Here is a 24,317-nt window from a genome sequence, read left to right as displayed (position 1 = left end):
TACCAATGCCTTAGCTTTGTCCTCACAACTTTTTCACCCTGGACACTTTACCTGGACATAGTTCTGCCGGACCACCTCCAGCCGAAAAAAGCTAATGCTTTATGAAGCTTATGCCTTCTCATTGCATTCGCTGTACTCATAATATACAGAAGAACTATCGCGTTATGGTGAGGATAGCAGAGTTAGGCAAGAGCAATTTAAGTGTTGGAAAGAAAGATACAGCGTCTGTGCTACCAATAAATACAGGTAGTTGTGTTAATCCCCCTGCACAGTCCCAGCAGCCAGATAATTTTCTCATGGCTTCAGGAAAGCAATGCTGCCGGCATGCTCCACCGGTGCCGCTCACTCAGGCGATATTAACTTTCACCCTGTTTTCCCCACTGAGTCAGAGCCCGAGCCTTCTCATGTCTCTGAGCTGCCGAAGCCTCCCTCCCACAAATTGAAAACCCTAGTCATTGGAGACTCCATTACCAGCAATATTAGACTTAAAAATAATCATCCAGCGATCATACATTGTTTACCGGGGGGCAGGGCTACCAACATAAAGGCTAATCTGAAGATGGTGCTGGCTAAGGCTGAAACAGGCACGTGTAGATGGCATAGCGGTATGTTGTCCACGTAGGCACTAACAATGTTAGGATGAAACAGTCAGGTCAACAAGCGCAAAATAACTTCAGCTTGTAACTTAGCTAGAAAGATGTGTTGGAATCGAGTTATTTTCTATGGCCCCCTCCCAGTTATGGGGAATGATGAGCTCTACAGCAGACTTGCACAACAAACGCTGGTTGAAAACTGTTTTCTGACCCTCCTAAAATATAGAATTTGTAGATAACTGGCCCTCTTTCTAGGACTCCCCCACAAACAGGACCAAGCCTGGCCTGCTGGGGGTGCTGACTCCATTCAAGTTGGGGGGGTACTCTCGTCTTCTCTATCAACATAGACAGGGCACTAACTCCACAAAGTTAGCCAGCCTGACAGCTTAGTGGAGTCTGCCACTAGCACAGTCAGTGTAGTCAGCACAGCTTTACCCATTGAGACCCCGTGTCGGTGCCTCGATCTAGAAAAAAATGAATGCATTTGTCTTTTGAGCTTCAAGTCATGAAATCTATGGAGCCTAATCAATCACTTTATATAGCTATTGTCAATCACTTTATACAGCGTTCCCTGAATTTCTCAAATCGGACTTCGTAGTCATGGCATATAATATTAACATTTTTGGTGACTTCAATATTCACATGGAAAACTCCACAGACCCACTAAAAGGCTTTCAGAGCCATCATTGATCCAGTGGGTTTTGTCCAACATGCGTTAAGTGTACATTGGAATGGAAATGACGCTCAACCAAACTGGGAGACTTCCGAAAAAAAAATGTTATGTCGCAAAGCCCAAGTGATGGCCTTCACTTCAGCAGTAATGAACTCATTAACCAAGACAGTCGTGAAGAGGGCACGACAAAACCTATTTCCCCTCAGGAGACTGAAAATATTTGGCATGGGTCCTCAGTTCCTCAAAAGGTTTTACAGCTGCACCATCGAGAGCATCCTGACAGGTTGCATCACTGCCTGGTAGGGCAACTGCTCGGCCTCCAAACGCAAGGCACAGAGGGTAGTGCGTACAGCCCAGTACATCACAAGCTTCCACCATCCAGGACCTTTATACCAGGCAGTGTCAGAGGAAGGCCCTAAAAATGGTCAGACTCCAGCCACCAGAGTCAGATTGTTCTCTCTGCTACCGCACAGCAAGCAGTACCTGAGCGCCAAGTCTAGGTCCAAGAGGCTTCTAAACAGCTTCTACCACCAAGCCATAAGACTCATGAACAGCTAATTAAATGGCAACCCGGACTATTTGCATTGCCCCCGCACCCTTCTACACTGCTGCTACTCTCTGTTATTATCTATGCATAGTCACTTTAATAACTCTACCTACCCATACAGTGGTGCAAAAAAGTATTTAGTCAGCCACCAATTGTGCAATTTCTCCCACTTAAAAAGATGAGAGAGGCCTGTAATCTTCATCATAGGTACACTTCAACTATGACAGACAAAATTAGAAAAAAAAATCCAGAAAATCACATTGTAGGATTTGTTACAGGCCTCTCACCTTTTTAAGTGGGAGAACTTGCACAATTGGTGGCTGACTAAATACTTTTTTGCCCCACTGTACATATTACCTCAATTACCTCAACACTGGTGCCCCCACACACTTACTCTGTACTGGTACCCCCTGTATATAGCCCCGCTATTGTCATTTACTGTTGCTCTTTAATTATTTGTTATTCTTATCTCTTACTTCTTTTTTTAGGTATTTTGGTTGTTGGTTAAGGGCTTGTAAGTAAGCATTTCACTGTAAGCTGTTGTATTCAGCGCATGTAACAAATAACATTTGATTTGATCATTAGAAAGCAAATTAAGGACTCCTCTTTGAACATGCATATTTCTCTAAAATGCATTTGTCCTGAGTCTGCACAGAACTGCCAAGACCTAGGATCAATGGAGATGGAGTTTTTTTTTAAATCCTGAAACTCTCGACACATTTATGAAAATAGTCATGGCCTCTAAACCTTCCAGCTCCCTACTGGACCCAATTTCAACTAAACTACTGAAATAACTAATTCCTGTGTTAATTCCTGTGTTAACCATACCAAACTCACTAAAAGTGGTAGTAATAAAGCCTCTCCTGAAAAAGCAGAACCTTAAACCGGAAAACGTTAAAAACTAAAAACCGGCCTATATCGAATCTACTTCCTGCCATCATGAAGAAAAATAAATACGAAAGGATCCAGTCTCTTTTAGACCCCATCATAGTACTGAGACCACGCTCGTGAAGGCAGTAAATTACCTTTCAATGGTGTCAGACCAAGGTTTTGCATCCATCCTTGTGCTCCTCGACCTTAATGCCGCTTGACACCATCGATCCCAGCATACATGGACTTGCTCCTACCCATCTCTCTGATTTGGTCCTGCCGTACATACCTACACATATGCTACAGTCACAAGACGCAGGCCTACTTATTGTACCTAGAAATTCTAAGCAAACAGCCGGAAGCAGGGCTTTCTCCTATAGAGCTACATTTTTATGGAATGGTCTGCCTATCCATGTGAGAGACGCAGATTCTTGACCTTTGTATTTATTAGGGATCCCCAAGCCAAGGCAGCAGCTACTCTTCCTGGGGTCCAAACACAGTAAGGCACTTACATCACACATAAAACAAAAGATAACAGTACATAATATAACATTATTGCACCACTACATATTTACATTACAAAACAACATTATAATATACTTCTGTGTAAAGTTTGTGTGCTAGCATGTGTGTGCCTGTGTCTGTGTGTCTTCACATTCCCCAAGCTGTTCCATAAGGTGTATTTTTAGCTGTTTCTTAAATCTGATTCTACTGCTTACATGTAGTCATGGCTCTATGTAGTACTGTGCGCCTCCCATAGTCTGTTCTGGACTTGGGAATTGTGAAGATACCTCTGGTGGTATGTCTTGTGGGGTATGCATGGGTGTCCGAGCTGTGTGCTAATAGTTTAAAAATAGACACCTCTGTGCATTCAGCTTGTCAACACTTCTTACAAAAACAAGTAGTGATGAAGTCATCCTCTCATCGACTTGTGAGCCAGGAGAGATTGACATATATAATATATTAAATGTTAGCTCTCTGTGTACATTTAAGGGCCAGCCGTGCTGCCCTGTCCTGACCAATTGTAAGTCCCTCTTTGCAGCAATTGACCACATGACCAAACATTAGTCCAGTTGAGACAAAAGTATGGCCTGTAAGACCTGCCTTGTTGATAGAGTTGTTAAGAAGGCAGAGCAGCGCTTTATTATGGACAGACTTCTCCCCATCTTAGCTACTGTTGTATCAACATGTTTTGACTATGACAGTTTACAATCCAGGGTTGCTCCAAGCAGTTTAGTCACCACAACTTGCTCAATTTCCACAATATTAACTACAAGATTTAGTTGAGGTTTAGTGAATGACATGTTCCAAATACAATGCTTTTAATTGTTGAAATATTTAAGACTAACTTTTTCCTTTCCACCCATTCTGAAACGAGCTGCAGCTCTATGTTAAGTGTTCCAATCATTTCAGTTGCTGTAGTAGCTAACGTATATAGTGTTGAGTCATCCGCATACAGACACAATGACTTTACTCAAAGCCATGTCATTAGTGCCTCCAGGACACCTACACCATCTGATGTCACAGGAAGGCCAAAAAGATCATCAAGGACAACAACAACCCAAGCCACTGCCTGTTCACCCCGCTATCATCCAGAAGGCGAGGTCAGTACAGGTGCATCAAAGCTGAGACCGAGACACTGAAAAGCAGCTTCTATCTCAAGGCCATCAGACTATTAAACAGCCACCACTAACATTGAGTGGCTGCTGCCAACATACTGACTCAACTCTAACCACTTTAATAATGGAAAAACTGATGTAATAAATGTATCACTAGCCACTTTAAACAATGCCACTTTTTATAATGTTCACATACCCTACATTACTCATCTCATATGTATATACTGTACTCTATACCATCTTGCCTATGCTGTTCGGCCATCACTCATTCATATATTTTTATGTACATATTCGTATTCATTCCTTTACACTTGTGTGTATAAGGTAGATGTGAAATTGTTAGGTTAGATTACTTGTTAGATATTACGGCATGGTCGGAACTAGAAGCAAAGCATTTCGCTACACTCGCATTAACATCTGCTAACCATGTGTATGTGACAAATATGATTTGATTAGTAAAGATTTTAAAAAAATGCGCCAAGACAGCTGCCCTGGGGAATTCCTGAGTCTACCTGGATTATGTTATAGAGGTTTCCATTAAAGAACATCCTCTGTGTTCTGTTAGACATGTCATCCTTTATCCACAATATAGCAGGGGGTGTAAAGCCATAACACATACGTTTTATCAGCAGCCGACTATGATCGATAATGTCAAAAGCTGCGCTGAAATGTAACACACCTCCCACAATCTTTTAATCATCAATTTCTCTCAGCCAATCATCAGTCATTTGCGTAAGGGCTGTGCTTGTTGAATGTCCTTCCCTTTAAGCATGCAGAAAGTCAGTTGTCAATGTTCTTTTACTGTAAAATGGCATTGTATCTGGTCAACACAATTTTTATTTTATTTTTACTAAGGGTTAGTAACAGGCTGATTTGGCTGCTATTTAAGTCAATAAAGGGGGCTTCAGTAAACTGGCCCCCTCCCAGTTAGGGGGAGTGATGAGCTCTACAGCAGAGTCTCACAACTCAATCGCTGGTTGTAAACTGTTTTCTGCCCCTCCCAAAAGATAGAATTTGTAGATAATTGGCCCTCTTTCTGGGACTCACCCACAAACAGGACCAAGCCTGACCTGCTGAGGAGTGACGGACTCCATCCTAGCTGGAGGGGTGCTCTCATCTTATCTACCAACATAGACAGGGCTCTAACTCCTCTAGCTCCACAATGAAATAGGGTGCAGGCCAGGCAACAGGCTGTTAGCCAGCCTGCCAGCATAGTGGAGTCTGCCACCAGCACAGTCAGCTCAGCTATCCCCATTGAGACCGTGTCTGTGCCTCGACCAAGGTTGGGCAAAACTAAACATGGCGGTGTTCGCCTTAGCAATATCACTAGGATAAAGACCACCTCCATTCCTGTCATTATTGAAAGAGATCATGATACCTCACATCTCAAAATAGGGCTACTTAATGTTAGATCCCTTACTTCAAAGGCAATTATAGTCAATGAACTAATCACTGATCATAATCGTGATGTGATTGGCCTGACTGAAACATGGCTTAAGCCTGATGAATTTACTGTGTTAAATGAGGCCTCACCTCCTGGCTACACTAGCGACCATATCCCCCGTGCATCCCGCAAAGGCGGAGGTGTTGCTAACATTTACAATAGCAAATTTCAATTTACAAAAAAAAAAATGACGTTTTCGTCTTTTGAGCTTCTAGTCATGAAATCTATGCAGCCTACTCAATCACATTTTATAGCTACTGTTTGCAGGCCTCCTGGGCCATATACAGCGTTCCTCATTGAGTTCCCTGAATTCCTATCGGACCTTGTAGTCATAGCAGATAATATTCAAATTTTTGGTGACTTTAATATTCACATGGAAAAGTCCACAGACCCACTCCAAAAGGCTTTCGGAGCCATCATCGACTCAGTGGGTTTTGTCCAACATGTCTCTGGACCTACTCACTGTCACAGTCATACTCTGGACCTAGTTTTGTCCCATGGAATAAATGTTGTGGATCTTAATGTTTTTCCTCATAATCCTGGACTATCGGGCCACGATTTTATTATGTTTGCAATTGCAACAAATAATCTGCTCAGACCCCAACCAAGGAACATCAAAAGTTGTGCTATAAATTTACAGACAACAAAAAGATTCCTTGATGTCCATCCAGACTCCCTCTGTCTACCCAAGGACGCCAGAGGACAAAAATCAGTTAACCACCTAACTGAGGATCTCAATTTAACCTTGCGCAATACCCTAGATGCAGTTGCACCCCTAAAAACTAAAAACATTTCTCATAAGAAACTAGCTCCCTGGTATACAGAAAATACCCGAGCTCTGAAGCAAGCTTCCAGAAAATTGGAAAGGAAATGGCGCCACACCAAACTGGAAGTCTTCCGACTAGCTTGGAAAGACAGTACCGTGCAGTACCGAAGAGCCCTTACTGCTGCTCGATCATCCTATTTTTCCAACTTAATTGAACAATCCGAAATTAATTTTTGATACTGTCGCAAAGCTAACTAAAAAGCAGCATTCCCCAAGAGAGGATGGCTTTCACTTCAGCAGTAATAAATTCATGAACTTCTTTGAGGAAAATATCATGATTATTAGAAGGCAAATTACAGACTCCTCTGCGTATTCCTTCAAAGCTCAGTTGTCCTGAGTCTGCACAACTCTGCCAGGACCTAGGATCAAGAGAGACACTCAAGTGTTTTAGTACTATATCTCTTGACACAATGATGAAAATAATCAGGGCTTCTAAACCTTCAAGCTGCATACTGGACCCTATTCCAACTAAACTACTGAAAGAGCTGCTTTCTGTGCTTGGCCCTCCTATGTTGAACATAATAAACGGCTCTCTATCCACCGGATGTGTACCAAACTCACTAAAAGTGGCAGTAATAAAGCCTCTCTTGAAAAAGCCAAACCTTGACCCAGAAAATATAAAAAACTAAATCGGCCTATATCGAATCTTCCATTCCTCTCAAAAATTTTAGAAAAGGCTGTTGCGTAGCAACTCACTGCCTTCCTGAAGACAAACAATGTATACGAAATGCTTCAGTCTGGTTTTAGACCCCATCATAGCACTGACACTGCACTTGTGAAGGTGGTAAATGACCTTTTAATGGCATCAGACCGAGGCTCTGCATCTGTACTCGTGCTCCTAGACCTTAGTGCTGCTTTTGATACCATCAATCACCACATTCTTTTGGAGAGATTGGAAACCCAAATTGGTCTACACGGACAAGTTCTGGCCTGGTTTAAATCTTATCTGTCAGGAAAGATATCAGTTTGTCTCTGTGAATGGTTTGTCCTCTGACAAATCAACTGTAAATTTCGGTGTTGCTCAAGGTTCCGTTTTAGGACCACTACTGTTTTCACTATATATTTTACCTCTTGGTGATGTCATTCGAAAACATAATGTTAACTTTCACTGCTATGCGGATGACACACAGCTGTACACTTCAATGAAACATGGTGAAGCCCCAAAATTGCCCTCGCTAGAAGCATGTGTTTTCAGACATAAGGAAAGTGGATGGCTGCAACCTTTCTACTTTTAAACTCGGACAAAACAGAGATGCTTGTTCTAGGTCCCAAGAAACAAAGAGATCTTCTGTTGAATCTGACAATTAATCTTAATGGTTGTACAGTCGTCTCAAATAAAACTGTGAAGGACCTCGGCGTTACTCTGGACACTGATCTCTCTTTTGAAGAACATATCAAGACTGTTTCAAGGACAGCTTTTTTCCATCTACGTAACATTGCAAAAATCAGAAAGTTTCTGTCCAAAAATGATGCAGAAAAATGTATCTATGCTTTTGTCACTTCTAGGTTAGACTAAAGCAATGCTCTACTTTCCGGCTACCCGGATAAAGCACTAAATAAATTTCAGTTAGTGCTAAATACGTCTGCTAGAATCCTGACTAGAACCAAAATATTTGATCATATTACTCCAGTGCTAGCCTCCCTACACTGGCTTCCTGTCAAGGCAAGGGCTGATTTCAAGGTTTTACTGCTAACCTACAAAGCATTACATGGGCTTGCTCCTACCTCTCTCTCTGATTTGGTCCTGCCGTACATACCTACACGTACGCTACGATCACAAGACGCATGCCTCCTAATTGTCCCTAGAATTTCTAAGCAAACAGCTGGAGGCAGGGCTTTCTCCTATAGAGCTCCATTTTTATGGAATGGTCTGCCTACCCATGTGAGAGACGCAAACTCGGTCTCAACCTTTAAGTCTTTACTGAAGACTCATCTCTTCAGTGGGTCATATGATTGAGTGTAGTCTGGCCCAGGAGTGTGAAGGTGAACGGAAAGGCTCTGGAGCAACGAACCGCCCTTGCTGTCTCTGCCTGGCCGGTTCCCCTCTTTCCACTGGGATTCCTCTGCCTCTAACCCTATTACAGGGGCTGAGTCACTGGCTTACTAGAGCTCTCTCATACCGTCCCTAGGAGGTCTTCCTGTCTTCCTGATCTTCCTGTCTGGGTTGGCGCCCCCCCTTGGGTTGTGCCGTGGCGGAGATCTTTGTGGGCTATACTCTGCCTTGTCTCAGGATGGTAAGTTGGTGGTTGAAGATATCCCTCTAGTGGTGTGGGGGCTGTGCTTTGGCAAAGTGGGTGGGGTTATATCCTTCCTGTTTGGCCCTGTCCAGGGGGGGTCATCGGATGGGGCCACAGTGTCTCCTGACCCCTCCTGTCTCAGCCTCCAGTATTTATGCTGCAATAGTTTGTGTCGGGGGGCTAGGGTCAGTTTGTTATATCTGGAGTACATCTCCTGTCCTATCCGGTGTCCTGTTTGAATTTAAGTGTGCTCTCTCTAATTCTCTCTTTCTCTCTTTCTTTCTCGGAGGACCTGAGCCCTAGCACCATGCCTCAGGACTATCTGACATGATGACTCCTTGCTGTCCCCAGTCCACCTGGCCGTGCTGCTGCTCCAGTTTCAACGGTTCTGCCTTATTATTATTGGACCATGCTGGTCATTTATGAACATTTGAACATCTTGGCCATGTTCTGTTATAATCTCCACCCGGCACAGCCAGAAGAGGACTGGCCACCCCACATAGCCTGGTTCCTCTAGGTTTCTTCCTAGGTTTTGGCCTTTCTAGGGAGTTTTTCCTAGCCACAGGTGCTTCTACACCTGCATTGCTTGCTGTTTGGGGTTTTAGGCTGGGTTTCTGTACAGCACTTTGAGATATCAGCTGCTGTACGAAGGGCTATATAAATACATTTGATTTGATTTGATTTCTTACAATAGAACAGCCAATGACAACAGCTGGTGCAATGGCTGAGGTCTAGCCGTTCTTTCACCTCGAGTGGTTTCGCTTTATAAACACATTTGATTTATTGAAATTTGATTGGTTATATTAAAAGGCGTAATGTGTAGCTTTGTAGACGACCCGACCAAATGCACATAGAAATGTGAGTTATAGATCTGTCATTCTGACTGAAAGTCTGATAAGCAGAGGATCCGTTCTATGTGCGCTATTTCTATGCTCCCCAGCCTTAAGTACACCGGCTTCAAATAGCTAAAAATAATCTTATTTTTGGTTATTGAAAATATATTTCACAGCGGTTTAGACATTACTTGTTTTGTCACAAACTGAAATAATGGAAACAGTTCAGAATTTTAGCAACCAGGCAATGGTGGAGGGATTTCTGCATATTGCTCCACTAAAAGCCTATGGCTGCCCATACATACCTCAGTACGAGGTAACAGCTCTTCCACAGCTCCTTGCCCAGGTAGGTGGTGCCAGCTCTGTAGAGTAAGGGGCCCTCTTTAGTGCTGGAGGAGTCTCCAGCACCCACCAAGGCTGTCTGGGGGGCCAGAGTCACATCCATGGGGTCCTCCCAGTGGACCAAAGAATACAGGCGGATGACCACTTCAGAAACCTACAGAGACACACAGTGTCAGTAAACAATTCTATAATTTGTCTATTACTCATTGTTATACGTGTTGGGCATATACACTACCATTCAAAAGTTTGGGGTCACTTGGAAGAGTCCTTGCTTTTGAAAGAAAAGCTGATTTTTTTGTCTATTAAAATAATCAAACTGATCAGAAATACAGCGTAGACATTGTTCATGTTGTAAATTACTATTGTAGCTGTAAATGGCAGATTTTCTATGGAATATCTACATAGGTCCATTATCAGCAACCATCACTCCTGTATTCCAAGACTGAAAACTGTTGTTCTGATTAAAGAAACAATAAATCCGGCCTTCTTTAGACTAGTTGAGTATCTGGAGCATCAGCATGTGGGTTTGATTACAGGCTCAAAATGTCCAGAACCAAATAACTGAAACTCGTCAGTCTATTCCTGTTCTTAGAAATTAATGCTATTCCATGCTAGAAATTGCCAAGAAACTGAAGATCTCGTACAACGCTGTGTACTACTCCCTTCATAGAACAGCGAAAATTGGCTCTAACCAGAGTAGAAAGAGGAGTGGGAGGCATTGGTGCACAACAGAGCAAGAGGACAAGTACATTATAGTGTCTAGTTTGAGAAACAGACGCCTCACAAGTCCTCAACTGTCAGCTTCATTAAATAGTATCCGCAAAACACCAACAGTGAAGAGGCAACTCCGGGATGCTGGCCTTCTAGGCAGAGTTCCTAGTGTCTGTGTTCTTTTGCCCATCTTTTATTTTTATTGGCCAGTCTGAGAAATGGCTTTTTCTTTGGAACTCCGCTTAGAATGCCAGCATCCCGGAGACGCCTCTTCACTGTTCTATGAACAGCATTGTACAAGATCTTCAGTTTCTTGGCAATTTCTCACATGGAAGAGCCTTCATTTCTCAGAACAAGTATAGACTGGCGAGTTTCAGAAGAAAGTTATTTGTTTCTGGTCATTTTGAGCCTGTTATCAAACCCTCAAATGCCAGTGTTATTGCTTCTTTAATCAGGACAACAGTTTTCAGCTGTGCTAACATAATTGCAAAAGTGTGTTCTAATGATCAATTAGCCTTATAAAATTATCAACTTGGATTAGCTAACACAACGTGCCATTGGAACAGGAGTGATGGTTGCTGATAACGGGCCTCTGTACGCCCATGTAGATATTCCATTAAATATCTGCTGTTTACAGCTACAAGTCATTTACAACATTAATGTCTACACTGTATTTTTGATCAATTTGATGTTAAAATGGACAAAATTAAGTGCTTTTCTTTCAAAAACAAGGTCATTTCTAAATGACCCCAAACTTTTGAACGATAGTGTATACTGTAGAACACATATGATTGAGCTGGTGATGTCTACTGATGCATATAACCACTCCATCAGATTAAATCCATAATTTATGACGGTTAAGTGCCTCTTGTAATTTGATTCCAATCAAATTTAGACTTCACTTCTTGAGCATAAATCAGTATCCAGACATTTTTCAACATGACATTTGTCTTTCATTTACATGACAGTCCCTGAGAAATTATGTTAGTGTGCAGGCCTAGCTAGATATCGGTGTTCCTCACCTCACAGTGAGACTCCTGGGAGACAAACTTAGTGAGGGCTAGTTTCTCCATGGTGGCGTCGGTCAGCACCGAGGGGTAAGGAGGCTCCCTGCACCCCTTAATCATGGCCGACTTCAGGGCTGCCAGGAACCAACTGAAGGATAGAGAGAGAAGGAAAAAGAGCATGCTGGATTAGAAAAGAGAGGGAGGGATAAAGAGAGTGATTTCTACTACTGGTCTCCTCTCCTTCATCTATACTGATATGAAAACATTATCTAAGTGAGGGCGTGCCAACTAGGAACTTGCTTTCTCAGTCCAGCCCTTTAGTGTCCGTGCATTTGGAGGAAAGGAAATGGGAGAGGAAGCCACCTTAGACTATAAAGATGCCACCAGGGAGAAGGGGAGAGCAGGGCAGAGGAGAGGAAGCACTCACATAGTCAACGAGGAGTCGGATGTGTCCAGGAGAAACTGCCGTCTTCGGTTTGTGCAGACCAGCGTGACCGTCTGCTGGTCCACGCCCACCTGAGAGACGGACAGGGACAATATCACAACTTAGTGGAATGGACATTGACAATAACTCTTCCTTCTTGTCATTTCCCTCTTCTGTCCATCATCTTTTTAGGTGATGGTCGTGAAGCAAATGTGCTATATAAAAACAACTTTTACATTTTTATGAAAATTGTTAAGGCTTCCTTCAATCACTTCCATTAAACAGCCCAAAGTGCTTCATAGCCTAAAATGATATGGTGGCATCCACACTATCTGGAAAATCAATTCCATTACATAACTGTAGAACATAAAATAAGAATTGGGCATTCACTTTCTTAAATTCCAGCTGCTGCACATTTGTCCATATAAGACCGACAATTTGTATTTGCACATGTTGAAGTCGAATGAAAGACAGTCACAGGGACAATGGCTTTCAAAATGGCTGCGTGATTGTCGGCCATATTGGAATTCACATAAACAACAACTAGAATGACCTGAACCTAGTAAACTCATGAACCATCTGACCTCCTGAACCTTGTAATTTAAGGATCCTGCATGACCCTGACGCTAAACATTGACCAAGACAACCTTCAAGCTAACCTGGAAGAAAACCTATTGCGCGCTTGCAGAAAAGATAACCATGTGACATTACAAGAAACCAGTCACAGACAATCTTGACAGTAAAAAACATATCCCAGCAGTGTAGACAACTCACAGAGACATAGTCCAACTCATTGTAAGAGATGGCATCCTCCACTGTATAGGGCTTTTCTGCTGCACCTGAAAGAGCGAGAGAAAGGGAGAGCGAGAGACAGCATGACAAGCAAAGTCAAAAGCCACCACCAAATGTTGCTCTTATCCAGAGCAATTTACTGGCACACATACACAAACAATTTAAATACACAATCCGTCTCAATAGCCTCAAGCTTAAAAATCCTTCTTTAACCCATCTCCTCCCCTTCATACATTTGTTTATTTTTTATTGTTCCCCCTGTGGGAATTGAACCCACAAACCATGCTCTACCAAGTGAGCCACACGGGACCCACCATTAGAGAGCGAGAGAGAGTGAGACGGAAATAACGAGTATCTGAGAGCGTGGTGAGCAGTAAACCCTCACCTTTCCTCAGCAGGTAGATGTAACAGTCAGTCAGCAGCAGGTAGAGAGGCTGCAGGTCTCCCTCCATGTGACCCGTGCTCATCCTCACCATCTGGGAACAGACAAAAATAACCAAAGACTCAGGACTGCCCCTTTTCATATAGACTACAAAGCATACTAATCTCACTGATTTACTTACCAATACCTTTGAAATCAATTTGTTCCAGATAGTGTACAAATAAATAACTTTCCTAATATTGCCCTCAGAACAGCCTCAATATGTCGGGGCATGGTCTCTACAAGGTGTCGAAACATCTACATGGATGCTGGCTCATGTTGACTCCAATGCTTCAAGTTAGCTGGATGTCCTTTGGGTGGTGGGCCATTCTTGATTCACACGGGAAACTGTTGAGCGTGAAACCCAGCAGCGTTGCAGTTCTTGACACAAACCGGTGTGTCTGGCACCTACTACCATATCCCATTGTCTTACTCATTCACCTTCTAAAATGGCACACATACACAATCCGTCTCAATAGCCTCAAGCTTAAAAATCCTTCTTTAACCCATCTCCTCCCCTTCATTAACATTAATTGAATTCGATTTTACAAGGGATCATCATTCACCTGGTCAGTCTGTCATGGAAAGAGCAAGTGTTCTTAATGTTTTGAACACTCAATATATGTGTATAAAGATGCATTCAGAGTAGAGATGGTTGGGAGGCCCTGGCAGCATCCCGATTATCCATGCTTCTCCTAAAGTGTGTGCTTGCACACACACTCAGTCATGGATTTAAATGCATTAGATTGAAGGAAAGCATTGGCTGGAGGGAATTTCCACCATTGTAAAATCCATAACGGGGAGTATTTAAATGCACATTTCAGAATAAGAGCGTTAGAACTGATAAGGCCCCGGGAATTGATGAGGAATTGAAAAGCTGTATGGTTGAGAAGCACCAGGCAAAAGGAGTGGCGAATAAGTCTGTCCCCACATCCCATCCGAATGACAAACTTACTGTAAATTGAGAAATTGTGTGACTAAACTGAACAAAAAGAAGAATAAATTGTATTAATGAAACCAAGATAAATGACAAAGTATGACGAAAAAAAGCTTTGGTATAATACAAATGAAATTATGGGTCAGAAAGACGAATTCAACTCCATCTTTCATTAAATCAGATAGCTCATTTATCACAAAACCTTTTGATGTTGCCAATTACATTATTGACTATTTCATTGGCAAAGTAGGCAAACTTAGGCATGAAACGCCAACAACTGTGAGCCATCATATTCATGCATAAAATACCAAACAATGAAGGGAAAGCATTGTAATTCAAAATTGTGTATCGTTAGTGTGGGTGAGGTGGAAAAGGTATTGTTGTCCATCAATAATGAGAAACCACCTGGTATTGACAACTTAGAATGGAAAGTTATTGAGGATGGTAGAGAACTATATCGCCACTCCTATTTGTCATTTGTCAAAAAATGGCTTCCCTCCAGGTTCGAGGACAGTCATTCCGTTACCAGCCAACCAATCAGCTTGCTGCCGACTCTTATTCAACTTTTGGATCAATTTTTTGTTTTGACCAGATACAATACTATTTCTCTGTAAACAAATTAACAACAGACTTTTAGCATGCTTATAGAGATGGGCCTTCAAAATAAAACTGCACTGACACAAATTACTTAGAATTGGTTGAAAGAAACATCATTATAGCCATTTAATTTCTTACTTGTTTCTCTGAGGGAAAGATCTGTTACAGAAATAGCCATTTTTGTGGAAAAACATTCCCTATTCCCTCCATCGTTGCTCTCTTTACATGAAACATGCATACTTACGGATTCGGTAGACTATTAATCACTCAAACTGGCAACAGAAGCCGGATCTGTCTTATTTCTGTAGATATTATGGATGATTTCTAAAGCTAGGCACGCTTAAAAGTTGGGCTATTATTACTTATAGACCTACTTAAGGTATACTCTCTCTTCAATTTTCTTAAACAATTAAGCCAAGGGTGGTTTCCTCACTCTGCTGCTGCCTCAGCAGCATCGTTCTCAACACCAATATGCTGGTTAAGTTTGCTATTATGCACATACCAACATATAAGGAAAGGCGCAAATTTAATGACGTACTGAAGATTATGTTTCAGAACCGCGAACAGCAACCGATATCCATCGCGGGAGAAAGCGTGTTTGTTATAAAATAATATTATATTTATTAGTGTTGCACCATTATTCTAACATAATATAACCATGTACAATTTCAGTACCACGTCTTAAGAGTGATGGACTGCGCCAGCCCTGTGGCCTCCGTAATGGATTAGTCCACTGAGACAGGTGTGATTCAGACATGTGTCTTGTGCACCACTTAAATCAATTTGTGACTAAAGAAATGTCGACCAACAGCCTATTGACCAAACAATTGACTGCCGACTAAATGGGTTCAACCCTAATCAATACAACAGTATGCATATGTCTCTCTTGGCTAAAAGTAGAGGAGAGACTGACTGCATGACTTCTTATTTTTAATTTAAAAAACGACATGTTGGAAATTCCAAATTGTTTGCATAGGCAACTTACGCACAGCACTGACACACACACACACTTACCCACCAGACATGCCACCAGGGGTCTTTTCACGGTCCCCAAAACCATAACAAAATCAAGAAAATGTACAGGATGATTGCATGGAACTCCCTTCCATCAAAGATTCCTCAAGTGAACAGCAAACCTGGTATCAAAAAAAAGATTAACACCTCGCCGCACAACGCCTCTTCCCTATTTGACATACAGTGCCTTGCGAAAGTATTCGGCCCCCTTGAACTTTACGACCTTTTGCCACATTTCAGGCTTCAAACATAAAGATATAAAACTGTATTTTTTTGTGAAGAATAAACAACAAGTGGGACACAATCATGAAGTGGAACGACATTTATTGGATATTTCAAACTTTTTTAACAAATCAAAAACTGAATAATTGGGCGTGCAAAATTATTCAGCCCCTTTACTTTCAGTGCAGCAAACTCACTCCAGAAGTTCAGTGAGGATCTCTGAATGATCCAATGTTGACCTAAATGACTAATGATGATAAATACAATCCACCTGTGTGTAATCAAGTCTCCGTATAAATGCACCTGCACTGTGATAGTCTCAGAGGTCCGTTAAAAGCGCAGAGAGCATCATGAAGAACAAGGAACACACCAGGCAGGTCCGAGATACTGTTGTGAAGACGTTTAAAGCCGGATTTGGATACAAAAAGATTTCCCAAGCTTTAAACATCCCAAGGAGCACTGTGCAAGCGATAATATTGAAATGGAAGGAGTATCAGACCACTGCAAATCTACCAAGACCTGGCCGTCCCTCTAAACTTTCAGCTCATACAAGGAGAAGACTGATCAGAGATGCAGCCAAGAGGCCCATGATCACTCTGGATGAACTGCAGAGATCTACAGCTGAGGTGGGAGACTCTGTCCATAGGACAACAATCAGTCGTATATTGCACAAATCTGGCCTTTATGGAAGAGTGGCAAGAAGAAAGCCATTTCTTAAAGATATCCATAAAAAGTGTTGTTTAAAGTTTGCCACAAGCCACCTGGGAGACACACCAAACATGTGGAAAAAGGTGCTCTGGTCAGATGAAACCAAAATTGAACTTTTTGGCAACAATGCAAAACGTTATGTTTGGCATAAAAGCAACACAGCTCATCACCCTGAACACACCCTCCCCACTGTCAAACATGGTGGTGGCAGCATCATGGTTTGGGCCTGCTTTTCTTCAGCAGGGACAGGGAAGATGGTTAAAATTGATGGGAAGATGGATGGAGCCAAATACAGGACCATTCTGGAAGAAAACCTGATGGAGTCTGCAAAAGACCTGAGACTGGGACGGAGATTTGTCTTCCAACAAGACAATGATCCAAAACATAAAGCAAAATCTACAATGGAATGGTTCAAAAATTAACATATCCAGGTGTTAGAATGGCCAAGTCAAAGTCCAGACCTGAATCCAATCGAGAATCTGTGGAAAGAACTGAAAACTGCTGTTCACAAATGCTCTCCATCCAACCTCACTGAGCTCGAGCTGTTTTGCAAGGGGGAATGGGAAAAAAATTCAGTCTCTCGATGTGCAAAACTGATAGAGACATACCCCAAGCGACTTACAGCTGTAATCGCAGCAAAAGGTGGCGCTACAAAGTATTAACTTAAGGGGGCTGAATAATTTTGCACGCCCAATTTTTCAGTTTTTGATTTGTTAAAAAAGTTTGAAATATCCAATAAATGTCGTTCCACTTCATGATTGTGTCCCACTTGTTGTTGATTCTTCACAAAAAAATACAGTTTAAATCTTTATGTTTGAAGCCTGAAATGTGGCAAAAGGTCGCAAAGTTCAAGGGGGCCGAATACTTTTGCAAGGCACTGTAGCTATTGTTTGTTTCTACTGATATGTAGACTATGTGTGATGTTTTAAATGTACCGTAATTGCTGGACTATTAAGCGCACCTGAATATAAACCGCACCCACTGAATTATAAAAAAATATGTATTTTGTACATAAATAAGCCGCAGGTGCCTACCGGTACATTGAAACAAATTAACTTTACACAGCCTTTAAACGAAACACGGCTTGTAACAAATATAAATAGGCTTTAACAAAACACGGCGTGTAACAAAAATTAAACAGTAGCCTACCAAGAAAGTCATTGGTCACTATCTTCCTCCTCATGTGCACTGAAACCATCTCCTTCGTTGTCGGAGTTGAATAGCCTCAGAATTGCTTCATCCGATGTTGGATCGCTGCCCTCTTCAACACGCAGCAGTCCAGCCTTTCGAAACCCGTTGATGATAGTGGATTTTTTGACAATGCTCCAAGCTGTCAGCAGCTCTATTTCCTTTTCCAACAGCCAGATCGATCGCCTTCAACTTGAAAGCTGCATCATATGCATTTCTTTGTGTCTTTGCCATGAGGGTGACAAAATTACTACCGTAATCAGAATGATGGGAAGTTTGAGCGCACATTATGTGACGGTCCTCAGTTTTTTGGCGGCATGAATCTTGTGAAAGCGGGAAAAATCCATAAATTAGCCGCGTCATTGTATAAACCGCGTGGGAAAAAAGTAGCGACTTATAGTCCGGAAATTACGGTATATAGTTCTGTCCTTGTCTATTAAAGGAGTACTTCTATTTTTTTAAGTAAATGGCATGTTATGGAAGGGTCCAGACACCTTTGTGATTTCACATGTTTTTGAGAAACTACGGGGGCCTTGAAAAATCATGAACAAAGGCTCTAAAAAAAACTTTAAAAAAAAAACAAATGCAGTGCATTCGGAAAGTATTCAGACCCCTTCCCTTTTTCCACATTTTTTACATTACAGCCTTATTTTCTTTATCAAGCTACACACAATACCCCATTATGAGAAAGTGAAAACAGGTTTAGATATTTTTGCACATTTATTTACCTTATTTACATAAATATTCAGACCCTTTGCTATGAGACTCGAAATTGAGCTCAGGTACATCCTGTTTCCATTGATCATCCCTGAGTTGTTTCTACAATTTGACTGGAGTTCACCTGTGATAAATTCAATTAATTGGAAATTATTTAGAAATACATCTGTCTATAATAAGCTCCCACAGTTGATGGTGCATGTCAGAGCAAAAACCAAGGCATGAGGTCGAAGGAATTTTCCGTAGAGGTCCAAGACAGGATTGTGTCGAGGCACAACAAAAATTCTGCAGCATTGAAGGTTCAAGAACACAGTGGCCTCCATCATTCTTAAATGGAATAAGTTTGGAACCACCAAGACTCTTCCTAGAGCTGGCCGCCCAGCCACACTGAGCAATCGGGAGAGAGGGGCCTTGGTCAGGGAAGTGACCAAGAACCCGATGGTCACTCTGATAGAGCTCCAGAGTTCCTCTGTGGATTTGGGATAACATTCCAGAAGGACAACCATCTCTGCAGCACTCCACCAATCAGGCCTTTATGGTAGAGTGTCCAGACGGAAGCCACTCCTCAGTAAAAGGTACATGACAGCCCGCTTGCACCTAAAGGACTCTGAGACCATGAGAAACAAGATTCTCTGATCTGATGAAACCCAAGATGAAACTCTTTGGCCTGAATAAAAAAGGGTCACGTCTGGAGGAAATCTGGCACCATCCCTACGGTGAAGCATGGTGGTGGCAGCATCATGCTGTGGTGATATTTTTCAGCGGCAGGGACTGGGAGACGAGTCAGGATCGAAAGAAAGAAGGAAGAACGGAGCAAAGTACAGAGAGATCCTTGATTAAAACCTGCTCCGGAGTGCTCAGAACAAGGGCGAAGATTGACCTTCAACAACCCTAAGCACACAGCCTGATTACACCCCCTCCACCCAACATAATATACTAGGCTTACCTTGAAGAGCTGCTCCTCGGTCTCTCTGAAGACGTGGATCATGAGCAGTAGCAGGTGATTGTTGTCCACCCTGAAACAGCCACACAATCAGAATCGCCCCAAAAAAGGCTTAACAGTTATGTAATTTTGTGAACGACCGACAGATTTCCGATCGAAATGCTAGTAATAGATCTGTCATTCTGATTGCTTCCCTTCAGTAAGTTTCATTTGTTTATTTTTACTTTCAGTTTTGTACATCAGACTCATACAGCTACAAAAACAAGCTATTTCTGCCAAGATAGATTTTTTTGTTATTGAAAAAGATGGTACAATGATTCTCTACACTATACATTGATTGTTATGTCAAACTGAAACCAGGTGGACATTAAAAAGAAAAAAATCCAGATATTGTGCCTTTAAAAACCGCTAGAGTCGATGTCAATCTAACTTGCATAGTAACAAAAATCACCATCAAAATCAGTCTATTTTTTTATCCACCAACAGTGGCCTTCCGCATCTGCGGTGGAACGTGGCCGAGCTAGAGCGGTGTTTGTCAGACAGTGAGACATCCCAAAAATCGATGTTGTCGCTAAAGTGTCTGTAGTGTCTGAATGGTTTGGCCTACAAACTAATCATCTGACCACTCTACGTAAAGATGAGACTCTCATGAACACGATGGTGTTCTCTGTTTCGCTCTACGGCCAAAAGCATCATGGAACTCGACTGAAGTTGGTACCGCTTATCTGCCAACTTCTGTCTGTTGCGTCCGAACAGTTTGAGCTACGCACTAATATGACCCCTCTATGGAAAGGTTAGACTCTCACTAGCACGTACATGTCGGAAAATGAAGGTATAAACAGAGTGTACAAAATATTAGGAACACATTCCTAATATTGAGTTGAACCCCCTTTTGCCCTTAGAACTTACTCAATTCGTCAGGGCATGGACTCCACAAGGTGTCAAAAGCGTTCCACAGTGATACTGGCATATGGTGAGACTCCAATGCTTCCCACAGTTGTGTCAAGTTGACTCGACTTCCTTTGGGTGGTGGATTATTCTTGACAGACATGGGAAACTGAGTGTGAAAAATCCAGCAGCGTTGCGCCTGGCACCTACTACCATACCCTGTTCAAAGAAACAAACCTTTGGCCTTGTCCACTCACCCTCTGAATAGCACACATACTTCCAGTTCCTCTGTGTCCAAATCACTAAAGACTTAAAAATGGTCCAAGCACACACGTACAAAAGGTGCGACAGCGCCTCTTTCCCCTCAGGAGGCTGAAAAAGTTTGGCATGGGCCCTTAAATCCTCAAAAACTTCTACAGTAGTTCCATTGAGAGCATCTTGACTGGCTGCATCACTGCCTGGTATGGTGCTAGAGGGTGGTGCGGACAGCCCAGTACATCACTGGGGCCGAGCTCCTGCCATCCAGGACATATAAAATGCATTCGGAAAGTATTCAGACCCCTTCACTTTTTCCACTTTGTTACATTACAGGCTTATTCTAAAAATTATTAAAGAATAAATAATCCTCATCAATTGAAATACAATACTCCATAATGACAAAACAAAAACAGGTAATTTAGTACAAATGTTAAACTGAAATATCATAATTACTTAAGTATTCAGACCCTTAACACAGTACTTTGTTGAAGCACCTTTGGCAGCAATTATAGATCCTCTCAAGCTCTGTCAGGTTGGATGGGGAGCGTCGCCCCACAGCTACTTTCAGGTCTCACCAGAGATGTTCGATCAGGTTCAAGTTTGGGCTGTGGCTGGGCCACTCAAGGCAATTCAGAGTAGAGGTCGACCGAGTATGATTTTTCAACGCCGATACCGATTATTGGAGGACAAAAAAAAGCCAGTGCCGATTAAATCGGCCGATTTTTTAAACTTTATTTGTAATAACGACAATTACAACAATACTGAATGAACACTTATTTTAACTTAATATAATACAGCAATAAAATCAATTTAGCCTCAAATAAATAATTTCGATTTGGTTTAAATAATGCAAAAACAAAAGTGTTGGAGAAGAAAGTAAAAGTGCAATATGTGCCATGTAAGAAAGCTAAAGTTTAAGTTCCTTGCTCAGAACATAATAACATATGAAAGCTGGTGGTTCCTCTTAACATGAGTCTTCAATATTCCCAGGTAAGAAGTTTTAGGTTGTAGTTATTATAGGAATTATAGGACTATTTCTCTCTATACCATTTGTATTTCATATACCTTTGACTTTTGGTCAATTGGCACTTTAGTATTGCCAGTGTAACGGTCTAGCTTCCGTACCTCTCCTCGCTCCTACCTGGGCTCGGACCAGGAACACAACGACAACAGCCACCATCGAAGCAGCGTTACCCATGCAGAGCAAGGGGAACAACTACTCCAAGTCTCAGAGCGAGTGATGTTTGAAACGCTATTAGCGCACACCCCGCTAACTAGCTAGCCATTTCACATCACATCGTTACACCCGCCTAATCTCGGGAGTCGATAGGCTTGAGGTCATAAACAGCAGAGCTGCTAGCAAAACGCACGAAAGTGCTGTTTGAATGAATGCTTATGAGACTGCTGGTGCCTACCATCGCTCAGTCAGACTGCTCTATCAAATCATAGACTTAATTATAACATAATAACACACAGAAATGCGAGCCTTAGGTCATTAATATGGTCGAATCCGGAAACTATCATCTCGAAAACAAGACGTTTATTCTTTCAGTGAAATACGGAACCGTTCCGTATTTTATCTAACGGGTGGCATCCATCAGTCTAAATATTCCTGTTACATTGCACAACCTTCAATGTTATGTCATAATTACGTAAAATTCTGGCAAATTAGTTCTCAATGAGCCAGGCGGCCAAAACTGTTGCATATACCCTGACTCTGCATGCAATGAACGCAAGAGAAGTGACACAATTTCACCTGGTTAATATTGCCTGCTAACCTGGATTTCTTTTAGCAAAATATGCAGGTTTAAAATTATATACTTCTGTGTATAGATTTTAAGAAAGGCATTGGTGTTTATGGTTAGGTACACGTTGGAGCAACGACAGTACTTTTTCGCGAATGCGCACTGCATCGATTATATGCAAAGCAGGACACGCTAGATAAACTAGTAATATCAATAACCATATATAGTTATAATTAGTGATTATGATTGATTAAGTTTTATGCTAGCTAGCAACTTACCTTGGCTTCTTACTGCATTCGCGTAACAGGCGGGCTCCTCGTGAGGCAGATGGTTAGAGCGTTGGACTAGTTAACCGTAAGGTTACAAGACTGAATCCCTGAGCTGACAAGGTAAAAACCTGTCATTCTGCCCCTGAACGAGGCAGTTAACCAACCGTTCCTAGGCCGTCATTGAAAATAAGAATGTGTTCTTAACTGACTTGCCTAGTTAAATAAAGATGAAATAAAAGGCGTAAAATAAAATAAAAACCGGCAAAAATCGGCATCCAAAATTACCGATTTCCGATTGTTATGAAAACTTGAAATCGGCCTTAGTTAATCAGACATTCCGATTAATCGGTCGACCTCTAATTCAGAGACTCCCAAAGACGCTCCTGCATTGTCTTGGCTGTGTGCTTAGGGTCGTTGTCCTGTTGGAAGGTGAACTTTTGCCCCAGTCTGAGGTCCTGCGTGCTCTGGAGCAGGTTTTCATTAAGGATCTCTCTCTACTTTGCTCTGTTCATCTTTCCCTCGATCCTGAATAGTCTCCTAGTCCCTGCTGCTGAAAAACAATCCCCAAAGATGATGCTGCCACCACTAAGATTCACCAAAGGGATGGTATTGGCCAGGTGATGAGCAGTGCCTGGTTTCCTACAGACGTGACACTTGGTATTCAGGCCAAAGAGTTCAATCTTGGTTGTATCAGACCAGAGAATCTTGTTTCTCATGGTCTGAGAGTCCATTAGGTGCCTTTTGGCAAACTCCAAGCGGGCTATCATGTGCCTTTTATGAAGGAGTGTGTTCCATCTGGCCACTGTACCATAAAAGGCCTGCTTGGTGGAGTGCTGCAGAAATGGTTGTCCTTCTGGAAGGTTCTCCCATCTCCACAGAGGAACTATGGATCTCTGTCAGTGACCATCAGGCTCTTGGTCACCTCCCTGACCATCGGGTTCTTGTTCACCTTCCTGACCAAGGCCCTTCTCACCCGATTGCTCCTTTTGGCCAGGCTGTCAGCTCTAGGAAGAGTCTTGGTGGTTCCAAACTTCTTCCATTTAAAAATGATGGAGGCCAGTGTGTTCTTTGGGACCTTCAATGCTGCATAAAATGTGTTGGTACCCTTCCCCAGATCTATGCCATGACACAATCCTGTCTCGGAGTACTACAGACAATTCCTTTGACCTCAAGGTTTGGTTTTTGCTCTGACATGCACTGTCAACTGTGGGACCTTATATAGACAGGTGTGCCTTTCCAAATCATGTCCAATTAATTTAATTTACCACAGGGGGACTCCAAGTTGTAGAAACATCGCAGGGATGATCAATGGAAAAAGGATGCGCCTGAGGTCAATTTCGGGTCTCATAGCAAAGGGTCTGAATACTAATGTTTTGCAAACATTTCTAAAAACCTGTTTTCACTGTCATTATACGGTATTGTGTGTAGATTAAATATTTTTTATTTTTTTATTTTTTTATTTCACCTTTATTTAACCAGGTAGGCTAGTTGA

General features: G+C 42.1%; 1 protein-coding gene across 2 annotated transcripts in view; it reads right to left on the bottom strand.

The window, feature by feature from the left end:
- Positions 1-24,317, bottom strand: part of LOC139416584 (pleckstrin homology domain-containing family M member 2-like) — a 53,378-nt gene that overhangs the window by 9,038 nt on the left and 20,023 nt on the right. For both annotated transcript variants that reach the window (XM_071165420.1, XM_071165421.1), the window contains exons 10-15: positions 19,669-19,738; positions 13,304-13,394; positions 12,901-12,965; positions 12,130-12,218; positions 11,718-11,850; positions 9,948-10,138 (exon numbers count right to left, since the gene is read on the bottom strand). In XM_071165420.1, coding sequence (XP_071021521.1) covers positions 9,948-10,138; positions 11,718-11,850; positions 12,130-12,218; positions 12,901-12,965; positions 13,304-13,394; positions 19,669-19,738 — 639 coding nt within the window. The remainder of the gene's footprint in view (positions 1-9,947; positions 10,139-11,717; positions 11,851-12,129; positions 12,219-12,900; positions 12,966-13,303; positions 13,395-19,668; positions 19,739-24,317) is intronic.

This window comes from Oncorhynchus clarkii, chromosome 9 (genome assembly GCF_045791955.1).
Source record: "Oncorhynchus clarkii lewisi isolate Uvic-CL-2024 chromosome 9, UVic_Ocla_1.0, whole genome shotgun sequence".
Lineage (NCBI taxonomy): Eukaryota > Metazoa > Chordata > Actinopteri > Salmoniformes > Salmonidae > Oncorhynchus > Oncorhynchus clarkii.
Note: the sequence above shows the minus strand (reverse complement) of the source record. Positions and strands in the feature narration are given on the sequence as shown.